This window comes from Varanus komodoensis, unplaced genomic scaffold (assembly GCF_004798865.1).
Source record: "Varanus komodoensis strain SLA01 unplaced genomic scaffold, ASM479886v1 scaffold6_4, whole genome shotgun sequence".
NCBI lineage: Eukaryota > Metazoa > Chordata > Lepidosauria > Squamata > Varanidae > Varanus > Varanus komodoensis.
Window position 1 is genome coordinate 1,549,121 of NW_025336347.1, and position 23,976 is coordinate 1,573,096.

Sequence of the window (23,976 nt, forward strand, 5' to 3'; positions counted from 1 at the left end):
AAGAGAAACATGGACATCTGTGCTTTTATGTGTCTTTGCATAAGTTATCTTTTCTCGTGAAGATTTTCATTTGCATCCTAATTTTAATTAATGTAGTGTGAACAACTTTTGGTTTCATTATAATCTTACTGCATTAAAGCCAATGCACATTCTTGACATTTAACTTGATAAATATATCTAAAGCAAAGCAGTAAAAGTTAGATCTTTGTCTTACCTTCTAAGAAAGCAGGCAAGAGCTATACTGTAGGTGGAATAGTGTACCAAGTAACAGATTTTTGTACACTCTTTCTTACGGGTGGTATGGAGTCTATAGGAAAAGTAAATACATTGGTATATATAATCCACACATTTAAATAAACCATGTTATTTATTTTTATGAGCTTGTTTTAGTTATATCCTAAAGGCTCTAGAATATGTTGTTGCACAAATTATCCTGTAAATCAGAAGTAGGCGACCTAGATTCTACAAGGGTTTTGTGCTTCAAATCCCATCAGCCCCATCAAACATGACCAATGGTCAGGGATCATGAAAGGTGCATTACAAAGCATCCAGGAGGTGGCAGATGGCCTACTCCTGTTGGAAATTTCCCAGAAACAAATCAGTTCTCAAATTGGTTCAGGTACCTCTGAACATAGGAGGAAGCGCCCATACCTACTGGAAGCCCTGGGTGCATTCCAGAGAAACCTGGAACTGTTTGTACAAACAAAGCTTCCATCCAGAATCCAGACCCTTCTGGCCATGCCATCAATCTCTGCTGTCTTCTATATCCTGGTTGATTTGGCTGCTCTTACAAGCTCCCTCCCTCAAAAGACGAAATAGGCAACAACATGCCAGCGGTGTGAGGAGCCAATGCAAATGAACAAACACAAGCGATGGCACAGCGCAGCAGCGTTCTTACAGCAGCAGCGACGTCCTCCTCTGAAGCAGAATCTGGAATGTTTTCCTTCCATGCACACAATGTTCACGACCCTTGGAGACAATTCCACAGCCAATATCCATAGGTATTCCTGACCCACCATGCCACATATGTAGATGAACGTCTGCGGGGATTATTTCCTAAGATTTTGTTGTACATACGGAGAGGGAGGCACCAATGAGTTCTGGTTTGCTTGTTTGTCCTGACCCACTAGTCGAATCGGGTTTGCTGGCAACTTGCAGCAAAGCAGAATGTAGGCAAGGAGGCTGAAGCACCTGGTTTTGTGGTCAGGCAGACAAGTCTTCCAGCTGACAGTAAGAGTCAAGAATATATGGAATTAAGCAAGGCTCATGTTTCGCACTGCATTTTCTCCAAACAGTATTTGCTCAGAATCATCCTTCTCTCTCTCTCTCTCTCTCTCTCTCTCTCTCTCTCTCTCTCTCTCTCTCACGCACAAATGCGCACAGAGAGAGAGAGAGAGAGAGAGAGAGAGAGAGAGGGAGGGAGAGTTCAGCAAACTTTATGAGCTGCTGTAAACTCCTACCTGAAAAAGGTATTCTACTTCCTCCACATGATTTTCATCTCCATCCACAGCTATATATAATATGAATATATATTCATATATAAGACCTTAAAGCAAGGCTAGGCAAAGCCATTGGACTGTGGGCACATTTGGCAATTTGAGAAGCTGCCCTGGTCATCATCACAAAATGGCTGCTGTGGGAAACATGGCAAAAGACAAGTAACCTGCCCCACAGAGGAACAGTTTGAATGCCACCATTTTGAGCACCAACAGGAACTTGTTTCACTATAGCAGCTGCTGAGAAAATAATGTATTAATTAAGACAAACAAACAAACAAAAAGTGGGAAGGGTAGGATAGCTTTGTGAGCGGCCAGGAAGGCATCTGTGGGGACACCATCACCTACCCCTCACCTTAGAACTTAACTCAGTTGTTCATCATGTGAGGATCGCACAGAGGACACCCCAAGGCTGCTCATAGCCAAATGTCTTACTCCTCCTCTTTGGGTCCTTCCAAGGCTCATGAGCCATCAAGTCAGCCTTCATCTAGATGATCCCCTCCACCACCAATTCTATCTCTGCTCGTCACAACTTGGGATTTTCCTTTTTCTTTTTTTCGGTTATTGGACAGTCTAACATTAAATAAATGCATGACTTTCCAATCGTATTAGCCAAATACATCTGGGATAAGGAAAGCAGGGGGCAGGGCTCAGTTTTGTGAGATCAGACCTTCCTTGTTAGGAAATATTGGTAATAGCAGCATGGGAGAGAAGCTGACGCGGTGCCCTTGCTTGGCTGGTTAAGCATTGGCAGAACACAGTGTCACATAACTAATCTGTATATGCCTCATGCATCAGAAAAAATCCACTATGGATACCTTTTCATCTACAAAACACTCCAAAAAGTTATTACAACTAAGTATTCGCCTGGCATGGAAAACATGTTTAGGAAGGGAGTTACAGAAGTGGAGCGTCTTAATTGGTCTGAAGCTTCTGAAATATAATAAAGGGAAATCAAAGAACTTAGCGATATGATCTTGTATTAAAGCACATGGATGTACAAGTTAAATGAAAAGGTTAGGGCAATGTAGGCTTGTGGAATATTTGAATGTCTCAAAGGGAGGACCCCAAACAGGCAACCCAAGCCCCCCGCTCCCCAAATAAAAAAAACAACAACCCCAAAACAGGCACTTGTTCCCTTGGATTTCAGCTTTTACAGTGTACACAAGAGATGCCTGCCTTATACACCCAGATGAGTTTTATGGATTAGGTGCACTGCCATGTTGTTTCTTAGCTGTCATGACCCATACAAACCTGAAATAGGAAAAGTCAGAGATGGGAATGAGATTCTTTTGGGTGACCCACTCGATACTTAGAGGGCTCATGGCACAGCACCTCATGTCGGAACTTTGCATCATCAAGTAAGGGCCACTGCATGGCGATTTCCTAATGCTTTAAGCACCATGTTCCCATAACAGCATTTCCATCAAATTTTTATTTTGTCATTGAGAGAAAGATAGAATGAAGGGTGCTTGGCAAGCTGCAAAACATATACTGAACTGATTTTACAATGTCTGTACATCCCTAGGACAAACTCTGGCTTTAAGATGATGTCTTAGTGTTGTCACACATGGAAAATTATTTTGCTTTTCCAATGTTGTCGAGAAATATCCATAGATGTGGCTTCCCTCTGTGTGTGTGTGTGCGTGTGCGTGAGTGCTGAACTTAGTGATATAAGAGGATATGGTTCATCAGAGAATGTTTTAATGTTTTCACACATGGAAAATTCCTTCGCTTTTCAAATATTCTTTTAAAAATCATTTAAGTAGTATTTTTTCTGAAAATAGGTCTATTGTGATGTCCTAGTATTATAAACAATAAAACTGATTGAGAAGGAAGGAAGGAAGGAAGGAAGGAAGGAAGGAAGGAAGGAAGGAAAGGGAAACCTCGTGGAGCTGAGATCTTTCCCATTGATTTTACAAAGATATTAATCCTTTGAAGAAACTAAATGTAACAAGCATGAACCACTAAATTGAGCTAAATAAGGTTGAATTGTTTGCTTTTGACCAATTTTGCCAGTGCTATCCAGAACATCAAGGAGGCGAACAGATGCCTCGCTTACTCAAAGAAAAAATGATGAGTTATTTTGTCAAATTATGTGAAATTCTACCAGTGGCAATGAAACCTATAAGAGAATCATGAACAATTTCAGGAGGGAAAGAAATACGAGGGCAACGTTTTCCTTTATTATAAGCTGCGGAAAAATACCTTTTAAAAAAGAAAGAAAGAGCACAAGCACGTATGGAAAAAACTACTAATGCAAATGTATAATAGCAAAGCAAAGCTGTTCAGTGAAGAACACATGCACACATCAGACAATTGCCGTAGTAATTACTAGTGGAGCCGCCTAATGCCATTCATTCATTGTGCTGCAAGGCCTTATACTTCTGGGGAGAGGGCTCACTTCACACCAATATATCAGAGGCAGAAATAGTGCTAGACTCTAGATATCGGCCTTAGAAAACTTGCTGGACTACATCTCCCATCATCCCTGGCCATTCACTGGAACTGGTGAGAACTGGAGGCCAGCAACAGCTGGAAGCCACAGATTGCCCAGTGCCATCATACACCAAGGTTCTTTGAGCATAAGCACAGGTTGCAGGTAATGCTCATTCCTGATACACTGATGAGGAGCATCGTGATTGTAGAGTTCATGTTAATCCTTAGAAGGATGCTGACCAACATTCTTGACCATCTCCATCCAGGTGGGTCACAAGTGGGGAAACCCTTGGATGGGGTGCTTTATGTTCATTGAGAAGTGATCCTCTCCACCCCATCAGTCTAAAAGCAAAGCTGCACCTCGCTTGAGTGCCCACTGGCGCCTCCACTGCCATGTGCCTTGAAAACCGTGAGTGGCTGATGCCTCTTGAAAGATGCCACAGGCATCATCACAGAGCCATGGGTAGGGGTGGGAGGAGAAGACAGCTGATCCCATGGCAGCCAGTGTTTTTCTGAAGAGTGTCCTGCTAATGATGCTACATGGTCACACAGTTGCCTTCTCAGGGTCATTAGCAGGCCTATGTGACAGACCCCACAGCTGCAGAATTGCTAGTGGGCCTTCAGTCCATTAGCTGGGACAGGGAGTCCAAAGGGCACAAGGCTTGGCACCGCTATGTAATGCAATTTATCAAGCCACACAGAAGTCTTAGGAATGTCACCCCCCAACATTCCTAAATTTCTGCCCTCCTTCCCTGCCCCCATACTTTAATACCGTACTTGAGGGGCTTGATAGTTGTATTTTATGGATAAATTACTGCAGGAGCAAGCAACTGCTGTTGGAGGCTGTATGCATGTGTGAAATAGTGACTCAAGATGGAGTAATGCACAAGAATGCATCATCAGTATTATTTATTGTTGTAGGCATTTATGCTAGATTTAATATTATTGTTTTAATTTCTATGTTGTTGTTTTATATGTCTGTAAGCTGCCCAGAGAGTCATTCTGGCTAATGGGTGGGGTAGAAATTTAATAAATAATCCAATCCAATCCAATTTCTAATCCAATCCAATCCAATTGAATAAAACCCGTTTATTCAAGAAAAGAAAAGACAATTCAGAGCAGCTTCTAGGGTGGGACGATGCTCCATCTGTCCAGACCCTGCCAAGGTTGGCTCACTTTTCCTTGAAGGTACACAGAAATCTCAGGGAGAATCAGGAACCCTGATATGGGAGAACTGCTGCTCAGAGTTGGCCAGTTCAACATGGCAAGGCCTGCACTGATGGAGGTGGAGTCCCTGGAGATACGAAGGGCTCGTGTGCATAACCCTGTTCCCATGCCCATTTTTAGAAATCACGTGTTCTCTTGAGTGCTTCAGTAAGGTTAGGCTGATGATCTCCGGCATGCGTCACTGGAATTCCAGATGCTCTCTCATCAGTGCTTTACCTGCAGCCTATGTTTCATTAAAGCATATTGTTTCTGCCTCTTTTTCCTTAATGCAGCACATTTGCGAACACTATAAGTATCTCCTTTTTTAAACATGGAAACAGAACAGCACAGAGAGTCAATAGTTGGCTTTCATGAGTTGTGGTCACCAAACACCCCAATGTTTGGAGGTACATGAATCTCCTGCTGGCCATTTGGCATTTAGATAGTCATATATGTAGAATGGTTTTGCCCATGAATATATGATCTAACTTTCCTTACTAAATGAAGGCACACATTGTTAAGCACCGTCATCTCAATAACACATCTGACAGTAACCCTTGGAAACCGAAGACGGCTCTTTCAGAATAATTAGTGTCAAAATTAAGGCTACAGGTTGTCAGTCTCTATGTAAGTGAAATTGAAAAGCGTTAAGGTTCTGCCAGAGCAGTCTTTGGTGTGCTCCATCGTAGGCAGCAAGTACCTGGAGCTATTGATTCCACCTTCAATCAGCATGCATTTGCTGTAGCCATGAGATACAAAACAGTAGCCCTTTCAGACTCATACACCCAGTGCCGGGTAGGGGGATGGAAGCAGGGAATCGTGCCTGTTGGCTCCTCTCCTGATAGCAAAAGGTCTAGCAGCTGAACTCCATCCGCACATACGTAATTAGAGCTGAAGGTCTGAAGAGAGGCATCCATCTGCATACAGCTACAGGCTTCGTTTTGTTCTGTGAGACTAGGAACACTGCTTGTCTGTGATTTCTAATTATGCAGCTGCAACTTTTCCAGACTTTGGCCTCCACAAAGAAATGCCCGAGACAGGACTTGCATGTTCAGTGCAAGCATGCAGTAGGAATGGGAGAAAACCCCAAGTGGCTCGTAACTGGTTTGTCTAGTTGAGAAATCCAACTAGATCGTAACTCCCAGGACTAAAATAGGAGCCAGGCCACAATTATTCTTTGGTTTTTGCACTCCTCCAAATTTTGCAATGCAGTTGTCTCAGTGAGAAATGCATACATTCTGGAAAAACGTGCCCAAAATGCATGCATGAGGAATAAATATGTGCAAGAGGAATGCACACAGAAATGTGTAGGTATTTTTGTGCAGATTTCATAGTAAAAAAAGAAAAAGATACCGATACTGAGACAGAATTGGGACAGAATGAACATGTGCTTCCAAATATTTGTAAACTGTACAAAGAGAAAAGACTCATTTGTCTATCCCTAGTATAGAGAACATATAGAAGCCTTGTTTTCTAAAGAACATTGCCCCAGTAAATCAAGCAAATCAGTATTAAAGAGTTTTTATTTACTTCCCTTTACTACTTTTGTGTTGCTAAGTAGCAGTTTGTAATTATAACATGCATTCACTAATTTTGTTTTATGAGAAAGCTAACAAAGAAAGCCTAAGCTTTACTCATGAGATAGAGGCCTCAGTTGGGGGTGGGGGGTGCAGAAAATGGATCATAGGTCCCTGTAGATATCAAGATAGAAATGTCTATGGGTGAGTGAAATTCTTCTTCCAAGAATTTTTATAGAGAGGGCTTCATTAGTTTCAAAAGTCACTATCTAATGCTACCCCGTTGATTATAATACTAAACAAATTGGCTCTTGGCAATTTCCTAGGGAATTACACTCCTGTAGCAGAGAGAAAAAGTAAGAAGATAAATGAAGTGCCAGTTATTAAGTTTTACCCACGGGATAGTCAGGGACATTGTAGCCTTCAGGCATCATGAGAGATAAGATAAAACTCTATGCATTAGTAGCATTTTATTATTTTAAATTTGAATATTGCTAAACAGCTTTTCCAGAAAAGATCCTGCCAGTAGGAACAGGCAGAACCAGAGTGATGTCATATGACCTTGTTTGTCATTTAATTTAGAATGCACCTGGTGGGAACTTTACAGACAAAATGTACATTTAGAGGCAACATAATTAAAAAAGAACTACGCCATAGTAGCAGTGTCTACAAAAGTCAAGATGCAAATTTAAGAACTTTAATATACCATTGCCCATCATATCTAAGGTAAGCCCATAAAACTCTTATGATTTTGATCATTTTAGACATACACACATGTACACACACTGCACTGGCTTTTGATTTCCTTAACTGGTAAGGCATTGAGGAGATTCCTCTGAAAGTCTTGAAAGGCAGACAAATTGCCATAAACCCACCTGGCCCTGAAAATTGTTTCTGGGGATAATTCTGTGCTATTATATCATGTTTCAACAATTGTTGACAACTATGATGAAGCTGTAAGAAGCATTTCAGTATTCTTCTCTAATGAAAACAATCACCAGCTACTAAAACTTTTTCAATATATTTTGCATCAGATTTGCATTTGTGTATAACATTCGTGTCAACCTGAGTTGTGATTAATGCTGTCAATCAAAACTGTTAATTTATCATTTCTCTTTTAATTGATCTATTTAAATAAATGTGCATATTATAAAAACTTCAATAAAGTTTTCTTTTTGAGGATATTATCATTCATCTTGCTACAGAAGGGAGACACTGCCACTCATGGCTTGAGTAAAGTGTTAATTCGGGAATCAGAAAAAAATATTGCAATCATGCAAGAAAAAAGTTGGCTTCTAAATGAACAAATTCAAGTTAAATGTCACAGATTTGGACTAAGCAAGCCCTACTGATTTTAATTGTATGATTTGCTAGGTGTATTAGAAGGAAAGCCCCAGTGATTGTGAGATAAAATACAAAATACTGGCTGCTTCAGGATTGGGATCGAGAGAGTACATTGTTGAAGTCTCTTTCATCCGTTTTTGCAGACAGATAGTGTGGTCTCTGTAGCAATACAGCTTCAGCTTCTTCTTTACTGATGACTCAATAGAACACTTTGTTTTAAATCTGTGATTTAAATTTCTGCACGGCCTGCCTTTCTGAGGTTCCATGTACAACCTCAGAGCAGGGTTATGGGAGCAATCTGCAGGAAGAGACTGAAGAAGCCAGGCAATATGACGTACCCTGTATTATGTTCAGCCACCTTCCCTCCCCCTTCAAAATGCTTCTCTCCCAGGATGGACCAAATCAGCCATCTAACTGAAATGCAGAGCAGGGAGGTGGAATCACCTGCGTTCAGAGGTGAGCCCATAAACAACTGAGTTCAGAGGCTGACAGGTGCAGTCCCCAAGGGTGGAATCCTTAAAACTTACTCAGTGCTTAAACTGTGCTGGTTGGGGCATGCTGGAAACTGTCATCCTTTTTTTTTTTTCTGGCTAAACATGCATCAGATTTGCCTCATGTTAAGTTTGTATCCTTACTTCTGGTATTTTTCAGACCTACATGCGTGCACTGGAGAAAATATCCTAGCAGAACTTTGAATAGGTCTATTGAGTCAAACACAGAAATGAAAGAAGCCACCTAGTTCCAGCCCTGCCTCTCTGTTTAAAAGCCTCAGTTCTTGCCAGGTAGACATATGGGAGTACCAAATCTAGTGGTATTAAAGAATGCCACTAGATTCAGAAGGCGATTTCTAAAAGGGATGGTGAAAAAAGGAGGAGGATTGTTTGTAGTTTTTCAAGAGTAGCCTGGAGGGTTATTCTTAGCAGGAAGAGCCAAAGAAAAAGCACCTGATGGCGTAAAAGGGTATCCCACGAGGATAAAACATCTTCAGATATATTTGTGTCTAATATTCAGTTGAGGAAATAAGAACTGAAGTGGCCTCCAAAAATACGGCACTTCTCAAGGTAACGCTTGACTGATAAAGCAACAGATTCAGGACTACTTACTGTTAGGGTCTACATTTTCACAAAGTTCTGTTTTTGCCTCCCCATTGGGTCTGTCACTGGGTTTGTGTGAGAGCCGTGATGACATGGTTGCTGCCGTCACAACCGCCTTGAAGCTGCGTTTCCGCTTCTGGACATTTAGTTCAGGGTGGAAGATGATGATGTACACTTTCGGCATGTAAAGCATTCCCAGGGCCACTGAAGCACTTAAGTTCATGGATATGGTAAGTGTGGTTGTCTGTACGTAGACCTAGGAGACAGAACACAGAAGGACACTATTTTAAAAGAGAGAAGTGGGCAACAGCAGTTTTTGTGTGTTTATTTCTTTTAAAGGAGGGGTGCCTTATCTTACTCAGTGCTAGCAATGGGAGAACGAGGGCAACTCTTGAAGGCCTAGGAATGGGAGAACCAGGGCTGTTCTCATAGACACTGGAATGGGAGAACCCAGGATGCTTCAGCTCACCAGGCTTCTCCAAACTCCACATTAAGGCTCATTTAATGTGCCTGTTTTCATGTCAACCAAAAAGTGTTCAGTTTGAGCAGAAAATGGTGCACTTCCTCTCTTTACTAAAGTAAAATGATGCACATGAAAAGATACCTTTTCCAAACATGATCACAAGTTGGGAAATGTGGAAACCTTTCTTGAAAACATGCATTTACTATTCGGAATGGAAAAAAATCTGATGATTTGCAAACTGAAATCATACAGTCATACATTCTACTCAAGACATTGGCTTGCAAGGTAGGATGCCTTCCTGATTCTGAATTTTGCAGCTACTCTTAAACTAGATTTTTCCATTTTCCAAATACTAGATTAAAAACAAAATTAAAATGGGGGGAAGAAACCTAAAACAATCCAATGCATATCTGCTCTGATGCAAATTCCTCTGAGTTCAGTAAAAGCACATCTATCAAAAGATGCAATGGATGATCCTGAAATCCTATGCACATCCATTCATAAGTAAGTCCCACTATTTTAGATGGAATTTGTTCCCAGTTGACTGTATAAGATTGCAATTGGTAAGTTTATCTTTCTATTGAACTACTATAAATTTTGACAGAACTAACTGACTAGAGGAATGGGAATCGGGTGGCCAAACACAGAACTTTCAGGTCCTGGGTATGAGGTCACAATCCAGTTTGGCAACCTGCATGCACAGCTCTGAAAGTTGGAAAATAATGGACAATTTTCCCCATGCTTAAGTCAACTTAATATTACCTTTTATTACCTTTCTCAGCAAACCTTCTGGAAAAATAAAAGATCTGTTTTTGGATGCTTACAACATTAGCAGTCTTTCCTACCGGTGTGCTTTTATTTATGTAATGTCAAAATGCACATGCATTTTCCCACTGGGTTTTCACTAACCTTAAAAATTTATCTGTTAGTCTCCTGGGCACAAATCATAAGTTTGCTCCCAAAAACAAAGAAATTCTGTTTAAGACTCAGGCAATTCTGGACATCCTACAAAACATAGTGCAAGGTAGGACCCAAATCATGAAAGCAAGGCAACTTTCCAATATTCAGCTCAAAGCACACAGCACATCTTCTCTTTTTTATTCCAGGGAACCTGACCTGATAAGTATACCCTGACCCTTTTCCCCTGGTGTTGTACTCATCTAAATATGGGGTGCGGGGATCATGCCTGCAATTCATATTTCCAAACAGCAGTTCCATACAGCAAATGGGCCATAATTTATTTGATTTATAACTCCTTTCTCCCCCGCCCCATTCTCTCTCTCTCTCTCTCTCTCTCTCTCTCTCTCTCTCTCTCTCTCTCTCACACACACACACACACACACACACACACACAGTATATGCGGCATGTGTGCTAGACCGATCCAAATCAAGAACAGACTAGAAGGGGAAAAAGTTAAAGTCCTCTTGCCCCTCTGCTAAGGCTAAGGGATCTGTGCTTTCTCTAGAGTAAAAAGAAACAAAGAAAAAAAAAGGTTACTAGCAGCTTTGACAGGTATGGCCAGATTCAGCGGTCCTTCTCAACTACTGAGCAATACATGTTTCCATTTGGTTTGCCACCATGGCTAACAGCAACCTTCCCTAGTCTGACACCCCCATGTGTCTGACTGGTTAATAGCCATTGATATTGCTTTATTATATTTACTAAGCTTAAAGAAATCAAAGCAGTGGCCATCTGGATAACTAGTGACAAAACCAAAGGTATTTGAACCCTTCTATCTTGTGGAAGTATGTGAAGGATTCTCTTTCAGACACCCTTTCTGCTTCCAGCCAAGAGACAGTGCGGCTCCCTTTTCCTTCAAGCCTTTCCTTCTCCACTTCTCCTTCCCACAATGCCCTTTTTACAGGAAACAAAGAACTTCTGTGGTGTTGCACTGGTGAGGTGAAGCAGGGTGGGGAGGGAAGGAAAGCTTGCAAACTTGCAGGAGGCATTGGTTGGCCCCTGTGGGAACAGATACTGACACAGATCCAGAAAGAGAAGTCTCTGCGTTCTTATCTAATTTTGTGTTTCCAGTTTCAGCCACTGCCGTTCCACAAAAATCAATGCACACCTCCGAGAAGGTCATGAAAACAGAATAGCATTGTTTTGCACCACTAGGTAAATGTCCCAATTCTCAAGACAGTTGAGCTGTTAGTTCTAGCTGTGCCATAATCCAGTGCTAGCCATGCTTTCCATCAGAAAGTTACTCTCTGAAATGTCCAGGTGGGATGGCAAGGACCCTTGCCGGAGCCTCTGGAGAGCCGCTGCCCATCCAGTCAGCCACATGGACCCCTGGCCTGGCTTAATTTATGGGAGCTTCCTAACCTCTTGTGTCACACTCTCTAGGCTGTTGAACACAAATGTTTGCTCACACAAATGTTGCTTTCATGAGTGTCCAATGTAGTGTTCTATAACCCCTCTCCCACCATATGGGAAAAAATGATCCGGTGGTTTGGGATTGTATGAACTACCTTTTCTCTCCTCTACTTCCATGTAGCACACCTAACAGAAACAACCTCTCTGCCCTCTGCATGCATGAACGCAGAGCTCCGTACATAATGGAGCGCGCACTGGCTCGGGTCCCCTCGCACACAGACAAGCTCTCCCTGCGCACATTGGTGCACACACAAAGCTCTTTTCCATGCAGGCGGAACATGCAGATGGCAAGGAGGGATTGCTGCAAGTTGCACGGCCACATTGTGTGCCAGTGGGTGGAGCTAACCTAACCCTGCGAAGCCTCTGGCACATGTGCTCCGTGCATGGAAGAACTGTGTGAACGGCTCATCCGTTAGAAGCGCATATCGCTGGAGGATTGTGGGCATTTTTTAGCGCACATGCAAAAGATGTGGAAAGAGACGGTAATTACAATTCCTCTGAGGTACTCTAAGAAAAGTCAGGAATAAAATCCACCTATTGCTGTGTCATTCTGCCTCAAGATAGTTCTCGTTTCTAAAAGAGATTGCATGCTCTAGGTCTAATAAACTTGTCAAACACCAAAGCATGATTTCAGCTTTCTTCACATTTGCTCCCATCAAATGGGATAAATCTACTTATATGCTGAGAGTTAAGTGGCTGGATGGGTCACCTACCTACACAACTTTGCAATACTAGGGATGTAGATTTACTCATTCATGCTACAAAGCACAGCCGCTTCCTCAGTGTATTTAGTCCCTTAATCAACTAATGCTTTCATTGCAGATTAAAATTTGCCCATTGGTGATTCCATGGGATAGAAATTAAAGACATTCTGCTTGCAAAAAAGAATTAGCTTATCCTTTCCAGTTCCACATATTCACAAAAAGAAATATACAGGTAGCTTGTAGCCAAAGCTAACAAACCCCTTTTGCATTTCAGAGTGACTGGATTTTGGCGGCATGATAAACTATAGCTTTGCATAAAGAAAACAAGTCAAAGTCAGCCTTGGACTCCCACATTATCTCTCCCACTTTCTCCTCTAATGTGGCCTTGAGAAGAAGTTTGGAAGCTTTGTTGCCAAATATTCCCCCTCTTTAGTCGATTCTTGTGCCTGAACTGGTGATAAGAGACAGGAAAGGGTTAATATCTGTCATCCTGTAGTTCAGATAATAAATGGGTAGAAATTCCTGAAGATTTCAGAAATCAGCCCCCTTAGAAAAAAAAACAGCCAGCTGGACAGTGCGTGGCCATTTCATAGATGGAAGGAAATGGAAGATCACAGATGAAAGACCAGGATGAAGGCTGTTTAAATTCTCTGTCCTCATTTGCCATATTTTATTCTGGATATGCCTCTAAGCATGCTTACCTGTATTACACTGCGGGTGATGGGGACAGGCACTAAGGCACTGCTGGATCCAGCAGGTCCCCTCTCTGTGTCACGCCTACGGGCATGTCCCTTCCCTTCCTCTCTATCCTCTTCCTGAAGTCAGAGCTGACACTCTGCCAAGGCTTTCTGCAGGGAAGGAATTTCCCCTCCAAGACCATACTTCTGTTTATGAATTGGGTTCAGAGAATGGGGAACCACCAGTATCCTATGAGACCACTATCCTGTGAGACTAGTGCAATTAAAACTAGTGCAAAATTCCCTTTGTATCCTTTCTGTGTAGCCCAACAATTGCCCATAAGCCCAGACTCTCAGTGTGATCACAGTACTTTCTGTATGCAAGCCCTCTGATGAGCTGGCCTGTAACCCTCCAAGGCATGGGCTTGGCACACAGCAAAAGTTTTCCTCTTGCTTGCGTTGCCTTCCTGCCTTGTCTTCCCAGATAGAGTTGCATTCCTTCTGAAGCAACCATTCCTGCATGGCGACTTCTGTTTCAGTAATGCCACCTAGTTCCTTACCTAGAATGCTTAGAGGGGCTTCTATGCTGCGTGTGCAGCCAAAATGTACTTATTTGTAACATTTGTATACCTCTGTTAAACACATCTCAGTGCAGTTCACAATGTTGAAACATGCATCGCAAGCATAGCGACACGTTGGGCCTGCAAAACTTGGTGAGAAGACCTTCTTGAAGCTGCAGGCAAGCCTGAGTCTCACCCTGGGAGTGATGTGATCCAAGGCAGGTTTCTCTTGCTGCCTCAAAAACCAGCTTCAGGGCAGTTTCAGGAATCAGCAGACCAAATAGAAAGTTATACCAGTAACTGCTGGAAAGGAACTGAGGAAATCCCAGTTCATGGGGACAGGGGCTGAATTCTTTTCTCCTGTATTATAAGCCCAGAAATCCTCATGTTCTCAAAGGGTTGAGACTGCACTCCCAGTCCTGGGATAAGAAGTGTTTCTCTTTATCTGTTCTTGTGCTTACAAGGCCCTCTAATATTGTGCATAAAATGCACGCCTGGGCAGGGAAGGCTGGCTAAACATGGACAAAAAAACCCAGTCTTGGCCCACACTTGTCTTGGATATGTCCGCCATAAGCCCATTTCATCCTTTTCCCAAAGTAAACTGCCATTAAAAAAAGAAAGTATCCACAGGAAAATTCTCATTTAAATTCACATTTATATCTGTTTTTTTTTAAAAAAAAACCAAATCCCTTCATGCACATTTCTATGAAGTGCAGCAATCCATAGAGGAACCCTGAAATCCCATATGGATCAGCCCCCTGTGGAATTGTTCTATGAGATACCAAGAAGTTGAGATGTCATATTCTATTCATGCACTGCCACTACTTCACCAAAAACCCTTAGAGAGTGAGGAAGCAATAAAGATGTAAATAGTGTACTGCAGGGGTCAGATGGGGAGCTTCCCTCTCTCCATACGCCTGCCTTATGACTGCCATTTCCAGCGGCTGCCATTTCCCCTCATCCTCCTCTTATCACAGCTACCAGTAACTTGATCATCAGAGGGTCTGGGAGCAAGTAGGCAGTGGCGCCCACTGTTCCTCCTTTCCACCTCTACTGGCTATTTAGTCTGGGCCGAAGCAAGAGGCAGAATGGACAAGCAGTTGGTCAGGGCTCCCTTCCAAGGCCCTTGTCTCAGCACATGCTCCGCCATTCCTGCCTTGGGTACAGGCCCTACTCGCAACACTTTCTCAGAGGGTTTTCAGTGATGTGAACCACAGTGCAACATTTGGAGAAGTTTGAGATCCAGAGGGTGCTTTTGTTCCGCACTGTTCATTTATCCCGGCAGGACAGGTCAGGACACTTTGCACTGACTGGAATGTGCAAAGATCAAATTCCTCGAAGAATTTACACCCAGTCCAGTTCATCACTGGCATAATTTAATTTTTAGCACACTGCAAATGTTTCAACTTCTGAACAGAATAGAGCATCATACCATTTTCCTAAAAAAGCATGAAAAACAAGTTCCCTATACAAAAAAAAGTGCAAATACAAAACATGTAAATTGGATATTTTGCATGCCTCTCCCACACAGTAGAACTAAGTTCTTTAAATGTTTGGAGATTTTAATCTAGCTTCCCTAAAACACACACACTCACACACAGACACACACACAAGTTATGTCAAACAGAAATCAAGAACACATCAAACTTTACTTTAGTGACAAAAACACCCTGAGGATATAATTTAGATGCAAAGGTGCCTAGATTTGATCATTTACATAAAATATTTCAGTCTGGATTTCCATGTGTGTCACAATTTCACGTTTCCCATTCAAATGACACAAAATTACCTTAAAACGTGGCAAATAGTCTTAAAAGTGCAGCTTATTAACTTGAAACCTCCTACAGTGCATATGGCACCAAATAGACAATTTTAACTGCTAAAGGTCTGATGCACCATTAAATCACTCATGGATCAGGCCCCTGTGGAATTGTTCCATGAGATACCAAGCGGCTGAGACGTCATATTCTATTTATGCGCTGCCACTATTTCACCAAAAACCTTTAGACAGAGAGGAAGTGATAAAGCTGTAAATACTTTACTGCAAGGTCAAGATGTGACAATTGCTACCATCTATGAACAAATTGCTTTTTGTGCTAACACCTTAAAAAGAAGTATCATTCAGTGGATTGTTCTTCCTTAAGACTTTCATTATCTGAGATTTCTGTATGACTTATTTGCTACCAATGGGTAGCAGAAATGACTGTCTTTTTATGGGACTTCACCACTAAGTGAATCTAGACCTGTTTTGAAACTCTTCATTGTCTATTTGTTGTTGCTGATGAGGATGAGGATGAGGTTATACCCTGCCTTTAAAACTAGAAATCCTTGCAAGGGGGCTTCTAAGTGAAAACAAAATACGGTCATAATGTTATTATAAAACAAAACTAAAATGTCAGTCATTGGTATCCTTCCCACAAGGTTGATGGTTCTCACGTAAAGGGAACTGAAAGAGCAGGGCCTGGACACGATCTTGGACTAAGGACTACTATTGGTTAGAACATGAGTCAGATAGCTTTGTCAGAGTCCCAAGCATGCTTTCCTAAGGCTGCAAGCAGGAAATCTGGAGAAATTTGAGTTTGCCAGAAGGTTTCTCTGATTTAACTATCTGGGGAATGTCTGCTATATTAAACAGAAAAAACAGCCTCGCTGAAATCTCTGGGACCACACTTTTTCATACTTTTATTTTTCCCTATGTTTCCAACTCCTGGTCTGCTTGTTTCACCCACTAGTATCCCACTAGTATCAGCAGAGGGGTCCCAGTGCACCAAACTTTTGTTTAGCTGGCCATTTCTGGTCTGTATTCTGACTTGTCCTGAACTTTTAGTTTACATGCTCTTCTTCTGAGGTGAGCAGAAAGGCAATCTGGTTCTAAATGTCTGAGTGATTTGCCGCAGATGCACAAAGTTTTCTAAAATGCAGTGCTGTAACAGTGGCAACAGAAATAGCTTTCTTTTTCTCTAAATTATGCTGCAGAAATCAACAAGAATTAGAGGGAAACAGGATAAGATTTGTGTGCAGAAGGATTTGTGCGTAAGCACCAGTTCTGATTCTGAAAAAAGATTCTTGGGCTGAGCATGTGCAGCTTGTCCTGCGATTCCTTGTCTGACTTGCAAAATCACTATTTTGTACTAGTTTGCAGTGGTAGACCTCAGACTTTTAGTAGAAAATGAAGGAGAACACACAGACCTAAAGCCCGTCCCAGGCCTGGTGACAGAAAAGATGCAGCAGGCATCAAAAGGCCGGGGTCCCGTTCCTGCCATGCCCCTCCCCTTGACCCTTGTGGCCCCTGCTGCCGCTGCTCTGCGGTGAGCCACACAGCTGGAAGAAGGGGAGCCCTGCCGCTGCTCCCTGGCCGTGCACGGTGAGCAGGGAGATGGTGGGAGGCTGCTTTGCCATTCTCCACTGGCCACTCTCCCCTACAGCAAATGCTTATGCAATACGATCCCCAGCAAGGTTCGCCTGGTGCCAGCACTTCATTCTTTCCAGTGTCAGGCCAAAATGCTTTTATTTTCCCAGTATTTTAAGGTTTAAATGGCTACTTTAATTGGGGATTTATAGAAGATGATGCTGTGCTTTACTTTGTTTTATTGTAAGACCATCCTGAGACAGTATATAAAACATTTGAGATAGATGGATAGATACATAGAGAGATGTGGCAAGGCGACAGCTAGAAGATGCTGCAGGATGCGCCTGGGAGTCCCTTTCGGTGGGGCAAGGAGAGAGGGGTGCGGTTCTCCACTCCACTCCTGTTCTCCTCATCCTGCTCCACGGATGGACTAGCACTCTCCTGCTCTCTCGCTGTCATCCAGCTCCACATTCATATACCAGTGTTACAGGACGACATTAACATTACACTTCCCAGAAGGAAGCTGTGGTTTTTCTAATCAGTCCTTTCCCCAGTTTGCTCAGAGTCTGCTTTGACATCTGCAGAAAGTGCAGTTTGTTTGTGTTTTAATTCATTTTCAAGACCCTTTGAACTCCAACGGCTTGCATCGCTACATAGATGTGGCGAAAGGCTTCGTGTTGCATGAAGCTTCTGCTGAAGAGGAATGCGAGCAGCATTCGCTGAGGAATGCAATCATGACCAGGATTGGAGAGTCACCCCTCGAGGAAAGGATCTGCAAGACCCTGATCCAGGAGGAAATGCTTGCACTCTTATCCCCACCAGTGGTGGTCTTCCTTCTGATGCCCCCCTCCAGCAGATACTTACGCTTTGTGGCTTTGGTTGGTTTTTGATCTCATTCATAAGCAAATGGACAAATCTGCAGCACAGGAGGCTCAGATGTTCCTCGAATACTGAACTGTAGGGGAACTGGACACTCTGATATTTAGCCAGATGTCTCAGCAACAGGTCTCCCACTCACATGAATGGATAAATCAGGGTCCAATCAAGAGACTGACTTGTCCACCACTAGGACCACCATTGATCCCACCACTAGTAGCACCACACAGGTGGCTCTTGCTATGGCATGGGAGACACTGGTTCCACCAGCCCACAGCAATCATAATTTCTCTTTTTTCTCTTCCATGAGTCTTAATCACACCATGGGAATTGCTGCATGAGCCACTATTCTCAGTGGCTATTGACTTCCACTAAGCCACAGCGGAGAAATAATTTATTAGCAGTAAGAGTAGTCATTTTCTTATTCAGGAAATGGAGCAGTTCTCCTTCTTCCAAAGCTGAAGAAAATAACAAAGCCAGCACACACGAAATTATCGAACTCGTTTTTCGCTCTCAGCTTCCAGCAGTTTCCTTTAACGGCCCTTGGAACCCAAACAGTCATAAACGCCTTCTGAAATCAGCCAAAAGCCAAGCCACTGCAGTTCTTCCTCTCCTGCGGATCATCTCAGCAACAGGTGTAATTGGCTGAGCTCCACTAAAGCAAAAGTTCTCCATTCTTCACAGGAATTCGGCCTGCGTTCATCGCTGCTGCTGTTATGCTTGCAAACACAGCCATGCATTTCAGCAACATCTTGGTGCTTGCTCCAGTTTTACTGCTTGTACATCCACTTAGCACAAGGCATGTCCCAAGGGGAACACCTATCACTGTCTACACAAAACAGCATAAGGTAGTTAAACTCTCCCTGCAAAAACATAGTTTCTATGGCATGTGGTTGTGCGGTGGCAGATGGAAGTCACAGCCTCACATCCTTGCCTAGACAACCCTGTCATGTTTGTTCCATATGTTTTTAAACTGTTTTGAGTTCTTTTAAAACCTGCTACCTGAAGCAGTAGGAAAGGAAATGGGAGAAAATGCAGAAGAATTAGAAAGGAAATATATATATTCCTATGATTCACACAGTAATATCCCTTTCATCCATATTTTCTCATTTATTATTCTGAACTTGCATTATGTCCTCCAGCTGTCTATTTCATAATTTTATCTTCTTTCTTCTTATATGGGAATAATATTCAGACAAAGAAACACCTGAGAAGTTAAGGTAAAATACAGACACGATTCACTGACAATTACCAGAGCATTTTCTATGTGTATGTTGGGGGGAAAAATGGTTGCCCCTGGAATAATAAGCATTTCTATATAGTTCTTGAATTAACCAAAGGTGAAGGTATTATCATACTAGAAGATGGAATTAGTAGCATTAAGGGACTACCATGTTTCTAGATTCAAATGCATTCCTTTCTTCAGGTATAACCATACTATTAGCTACCACTTGGCATCAAGTGCATCAAAATCATGTGAGACCACCACATTTTTCTAAACCTAACCCTACCCCAGTGCACACCCCTAACCTTAATATACAGAAAAAGTCACGAGATTAGGACATTACTATCGTACTTAATTTGAACAGTAAACTTTCTTTTCTAACTTCTGGCCAATTCTTACAGCAGCCAGGCTAAGTGGCCCTTTACATATCACAGCAATGGCATGATTTGTATGAGTATTTCAGTCCGTTCCCATGTGGGCTGGACGAATGGGGAGGTTCTTCCTGTAGAATCAACACTCCACGGTCATCAGAACCATTGACGAAGGGGAAGGACACATTCGCTTGACCTGCACCCAGGCTGTTGGCTGTTCAGCACTGGAGTGGCCAAATGGGATGCAGCCCCCAGGTCAGAGACTGACCAACCTGTACTTCTACCACTCCAGACAGGCAGCAAACTCAGATTTCTCAAACCACCAGACGGCTTCCATATTCCCAGGTATCTCACTTCCTAGCAGGATGCTTTTTTCAGCTGTGGAGAAGCTGCTTTTGGACCTGACTCTTCTGCTCTTCGGGTGCTTCCAGAGGAAGCTTCCCTTGCACAATAGCCCTGTCTCATCCACACAATTTCCTGGGGTCCAGAAGTATCCATTTGCAATCATCCCATGTATCCTTGCTGCTATTGTTGCCTTCCTTCTTCCCATATAAAATTAGTTAGGGAAGAAAAGACAGAATAGCTTGCGAAGTGTCTTTTGGTTGGCAGTGCTAGGAGCCATGTGTGTCAAGTACCCATATATAGATACTTAAATGCTCACTTATATTTTATACTCTGCAAGTAGTGATAATTTCATATTTGGGTTTTACGTCAGCTAAGTAGATGATAAAAGGCAAACTATTAAATACCTATTTAATGTGATGGCAACTACTGCACATTGCGTGCATGAGATATTTGGGTTGACACTTCTGCAGGTGCAGGAGGCTGGCTGGGTTAAGGCTATTGCTTGGCTCCTGAGCAGCCTATAAAGCAAGGCCTCTGTGCTGTCGTACTAATCACCCTTTCCCTCTTTTCCTTGCAATTACATGGAACACATTCAGACATTTTGCTATATTTATTATTATTATTATTATTATTATTATAACATTTCTATGCCGCCCCTTGCCAAAGCCCCTTGCCGAAGCCTATTTCAGCAACCTGTGTGTGTGTGTGTGTGTGTGTGTGTGTGTGTGTGTGTGTGTGAAGGGTAGACATGATGGGACACCTGCCAAGGACCACCCCCAGGCAGGGTCTCACTCTTAGAGCAGTGCAACAATGGAATCAATGAGCTAGGGAGGTGGTGGGCTCTCCCACACTGGAGGCATTCAAGAAGCAACTGAACAGCCATCTGAAAGGGATGCTTTAACTGGGAGTCCCGCATGGAGCAGGGGGTTGGGCCCAATGCCCTTCTGGCCACTTCCAACTCTACTATTCTATGATTCCGTGAGGCCCCGGCCTTGTTCTTCCTCTTCCCCATAGCTGTCAGCTCCTTCACCTGCCTCTTGCTCTGGCCCAGGAAACAGAGAAAGAGGACCAGGAGAGGCCACTGTGGCCTTCCTTGCTGGCTCTCTGGCTGCCCAGCAAGCCCGTGGGAGCAGTGATGGAAAACAGGACAAGGGGGATAGCCGTTGGTGACACTGGCAGTGAGAAGGGAGTGGGGGATCAGAGGCATCTTGCCCAAGGCTCCTAAATAGCTGGACCCAGTGCTGCCAACCATGCCCACACTTGATGCCAGCCCTGTGTGAGTAGCTTGGAAGAAGCCAATCTTTAGTCAGCCTCAGCCCAAGCCTTTCATCAAGCAAAGATCAAGTCTATTCTTGCATCCTACACCAAAATGCGCGCCTTGCCTATAGGCAGGTTTAGGTAACACTTAAGCAATCTGCACACTTTATTTCCAGCACAGAATTCAGCCTTGCCATCTGTGACCTTTTTGTACACTGGAAGCGTTTAACACCCCCAGCAAAGCAGTCGTGTGTTTGTGTGTGCGTGTTAGAGTTTTTGAAATAGCCACAGCACTTCAAGGTAATGCTAAACTGATTGCTGTGTCTACAGCACAGCTGACTAAGTTTTACCAATGACTAATGATGGCGCCCAGGGGACATTTGATAAACAAATGATAGTAGTTAGCATGATTGCTGCTATTACTGTACAAAATAACAAGGCGTACAAATAGCCTCTCCGAAGTTTCCATGGGAATGTCAGGGTACCGTTTGCACCACCTGATTGTCAATTCTGTGCTTTGTAATTAAACCAAAGGTGATCTTCTCCGTAGAGACAAGAAAATGGTAAGCTCCTTTCACCACATTTGCTGTTTAACACTCGGCAATACTGCATGTCGGACACGAGGCATCATGATATGCTCTTAAATGAAAGAAGAAGCCTACATGGATGATATGAGCATGATAAGATGCATGATTAAATGCTATAGAAGACCTGGGTGCGTCTGGACTAAATAGAGGTAGGCTAGAAATGACTCACTGGAGAAGATGGCAGTGCCAGGGAAAGTGAGAGGCAGAAGAAGAAGAGGAAGGCTAAGTATGAGATGGGTCAATTCCACTAGGAAGCCACAGCCTTGCGTTCACAAAGTGTGGGCAGAGCTGTCACGGACTGGCCATTTTGGAGGGCTTTCATTCACAGGGTTGCCTCAAGAGCTGTCTTGAGAGCGCGTAACAAGAGCAGAAGCGTATCCTGTCTCATAACCACAGGCAGCAGTGACATTCTTCTTTTATCTGCACACCCAATCTCATTTCCAGAAGGCAATTGGCAGCTCTTTCATAGCGCTATCTGGTCTAAGGGTGGGGAAGAAATGAATTGGTTTCCTGTTTTTAATGTGAATTTACCTCATCTGAACCTTCTGAGACAGAACGGGAACCCAAATGATATTCTACTTTGGGATTTTCACATTTCTGAATTCTGTAATGCAATCCAAAAGTGAGCATAAAATTGTCAGTGAAAATAATATACACAAGCAGGGGAAATGGCTCGCAAAAATGTGTTTTAACAAGTCCTTCAGAATGCACAGATTCAGAGCAATGCTTATAAAATGTGTGCTCATTTTTGTGTAGTCAACAACAGCAACAACAACAACAACAACAAATTTATTTATTTAAGATCAAACTGATGCAGAGATAGAAGACAATGAAAGTAAGGCAAGAAAATGAGAAATTGATGAAACCAGAATTGACAGAGTAATTCAATCTTACTCTAAAATAAGAACCATACAAATGTATCCATTTACAAAGGGTCTGCTATAGCATTGCTAACAATAATTTGCTGTAAGAAGTATTGGATTCACCAGAGCAGAAGCTGATAATGAAGGCAATCTGGATGAAAGGGGGACATCTAAAAGAGTCTGGTGGGCACAGTGGAGCTGATGTGTCCAGAATGGAGTGAAGATTGTACCTGATGTTTCATGGAGAGGACCAGAAGACCCTCTGGCAAGCCATTGGGGGGGGGGGGAGTCCTCTAAATTGTGCCAGTGTTTTCGACTCCAGCAGAATTCTAGGAGGGGAGGGTAAATGATGCCAGATTATGATGGGCTACTCATAACTTTAGCAATGACCTATAAAGGGGAGAACTAGGTCAGATCAAGTCATATGTTAAGTTGCTGAGATGGATTTTGTACAATGAATTATGGGCTTTGATTTCCAAGAAGATGTCCCAATAGAGTTCTGAAGAAATATCTGAAGGCTGTAAAGGGTTTGTTTATGGAGACTTATGGGATGATTTTTGTCTCGGGCACCTATCCTTCTCTGTCATACACTCATGTGACACGCACACCACAAGCACCACCACCATACCTTGCACCAACATAATTCTCGGGGCTTTGTTTGCTTGTTTGCCTTTGTAACCTGTAGGAACCTAACCACATGGCACATTATCCATTCCATATTTACCCCTGATTCATTGTTATGACCGTAGTGATAAAATACAGAGCAAAGCAGACTGGATTCTCATCTTTAACTCACACACTCAGATGGTTTTTTGAGCCTATGAAAAGGCTGCTAAGAAAAGCTACTCACGAAGTTAGAAGACACCCCTGGTCCTGGAGTCCCCATACAAAGAAGACACTTTGTGATCAATGAACCCTCCTGATACAGACTTTTCCTTTGTCCATTATGCACTTCAACATGCAATGTATTAATCATTATATTAGATAAATTTCATTGGGTAATGCTGGAATTGGAGAAGCATTTATGGCCAAGGAAATTAATTAGCTGTCAAATGGACCTAAGCAGGTGATGAAGGCAGACAGCCATGTTTTAACACTAAAATTGAAATTCTCTTTCTCATGAATATGTATGATATCTCAGTCAGGTAAAATGGGGCTGTCACAGGACTCCTTGTGGAGGATTTTAAAGCATTGAGCAAGAAGTCATCTGCCTGGGGCTATCTCACAAA

At 42.7% G+C, this 23,976-nt stretch overlaps 1 protein-coding gene across 1 annotated transcript in view; it reads right to left on the minus strand.

Moving 5' to 3' along the window:
• Positions 1-236: 236 nt before the first annotated feature.
• GRM7 (glutamate metabotropic receptor 7) overlaps positions 237-23,976 on the minus strand; it is a 456,262-nt gene continuing 432,522 nt past the window's right edge. The window contains exons 9-10 of the mRNA XM_044451860.1: positions 9,106-9,352; positions 237-307 (exon numbers count right to left, since the gene is read on the minus strand). Coding sequence (XP_044307795.1) covers positions 237-307; positions 9,106-9,352 — 318 coding nt within the window. The remainder of the gene's footprint in view (positions 308-9,105; positions 9,353-23,976) is intronic.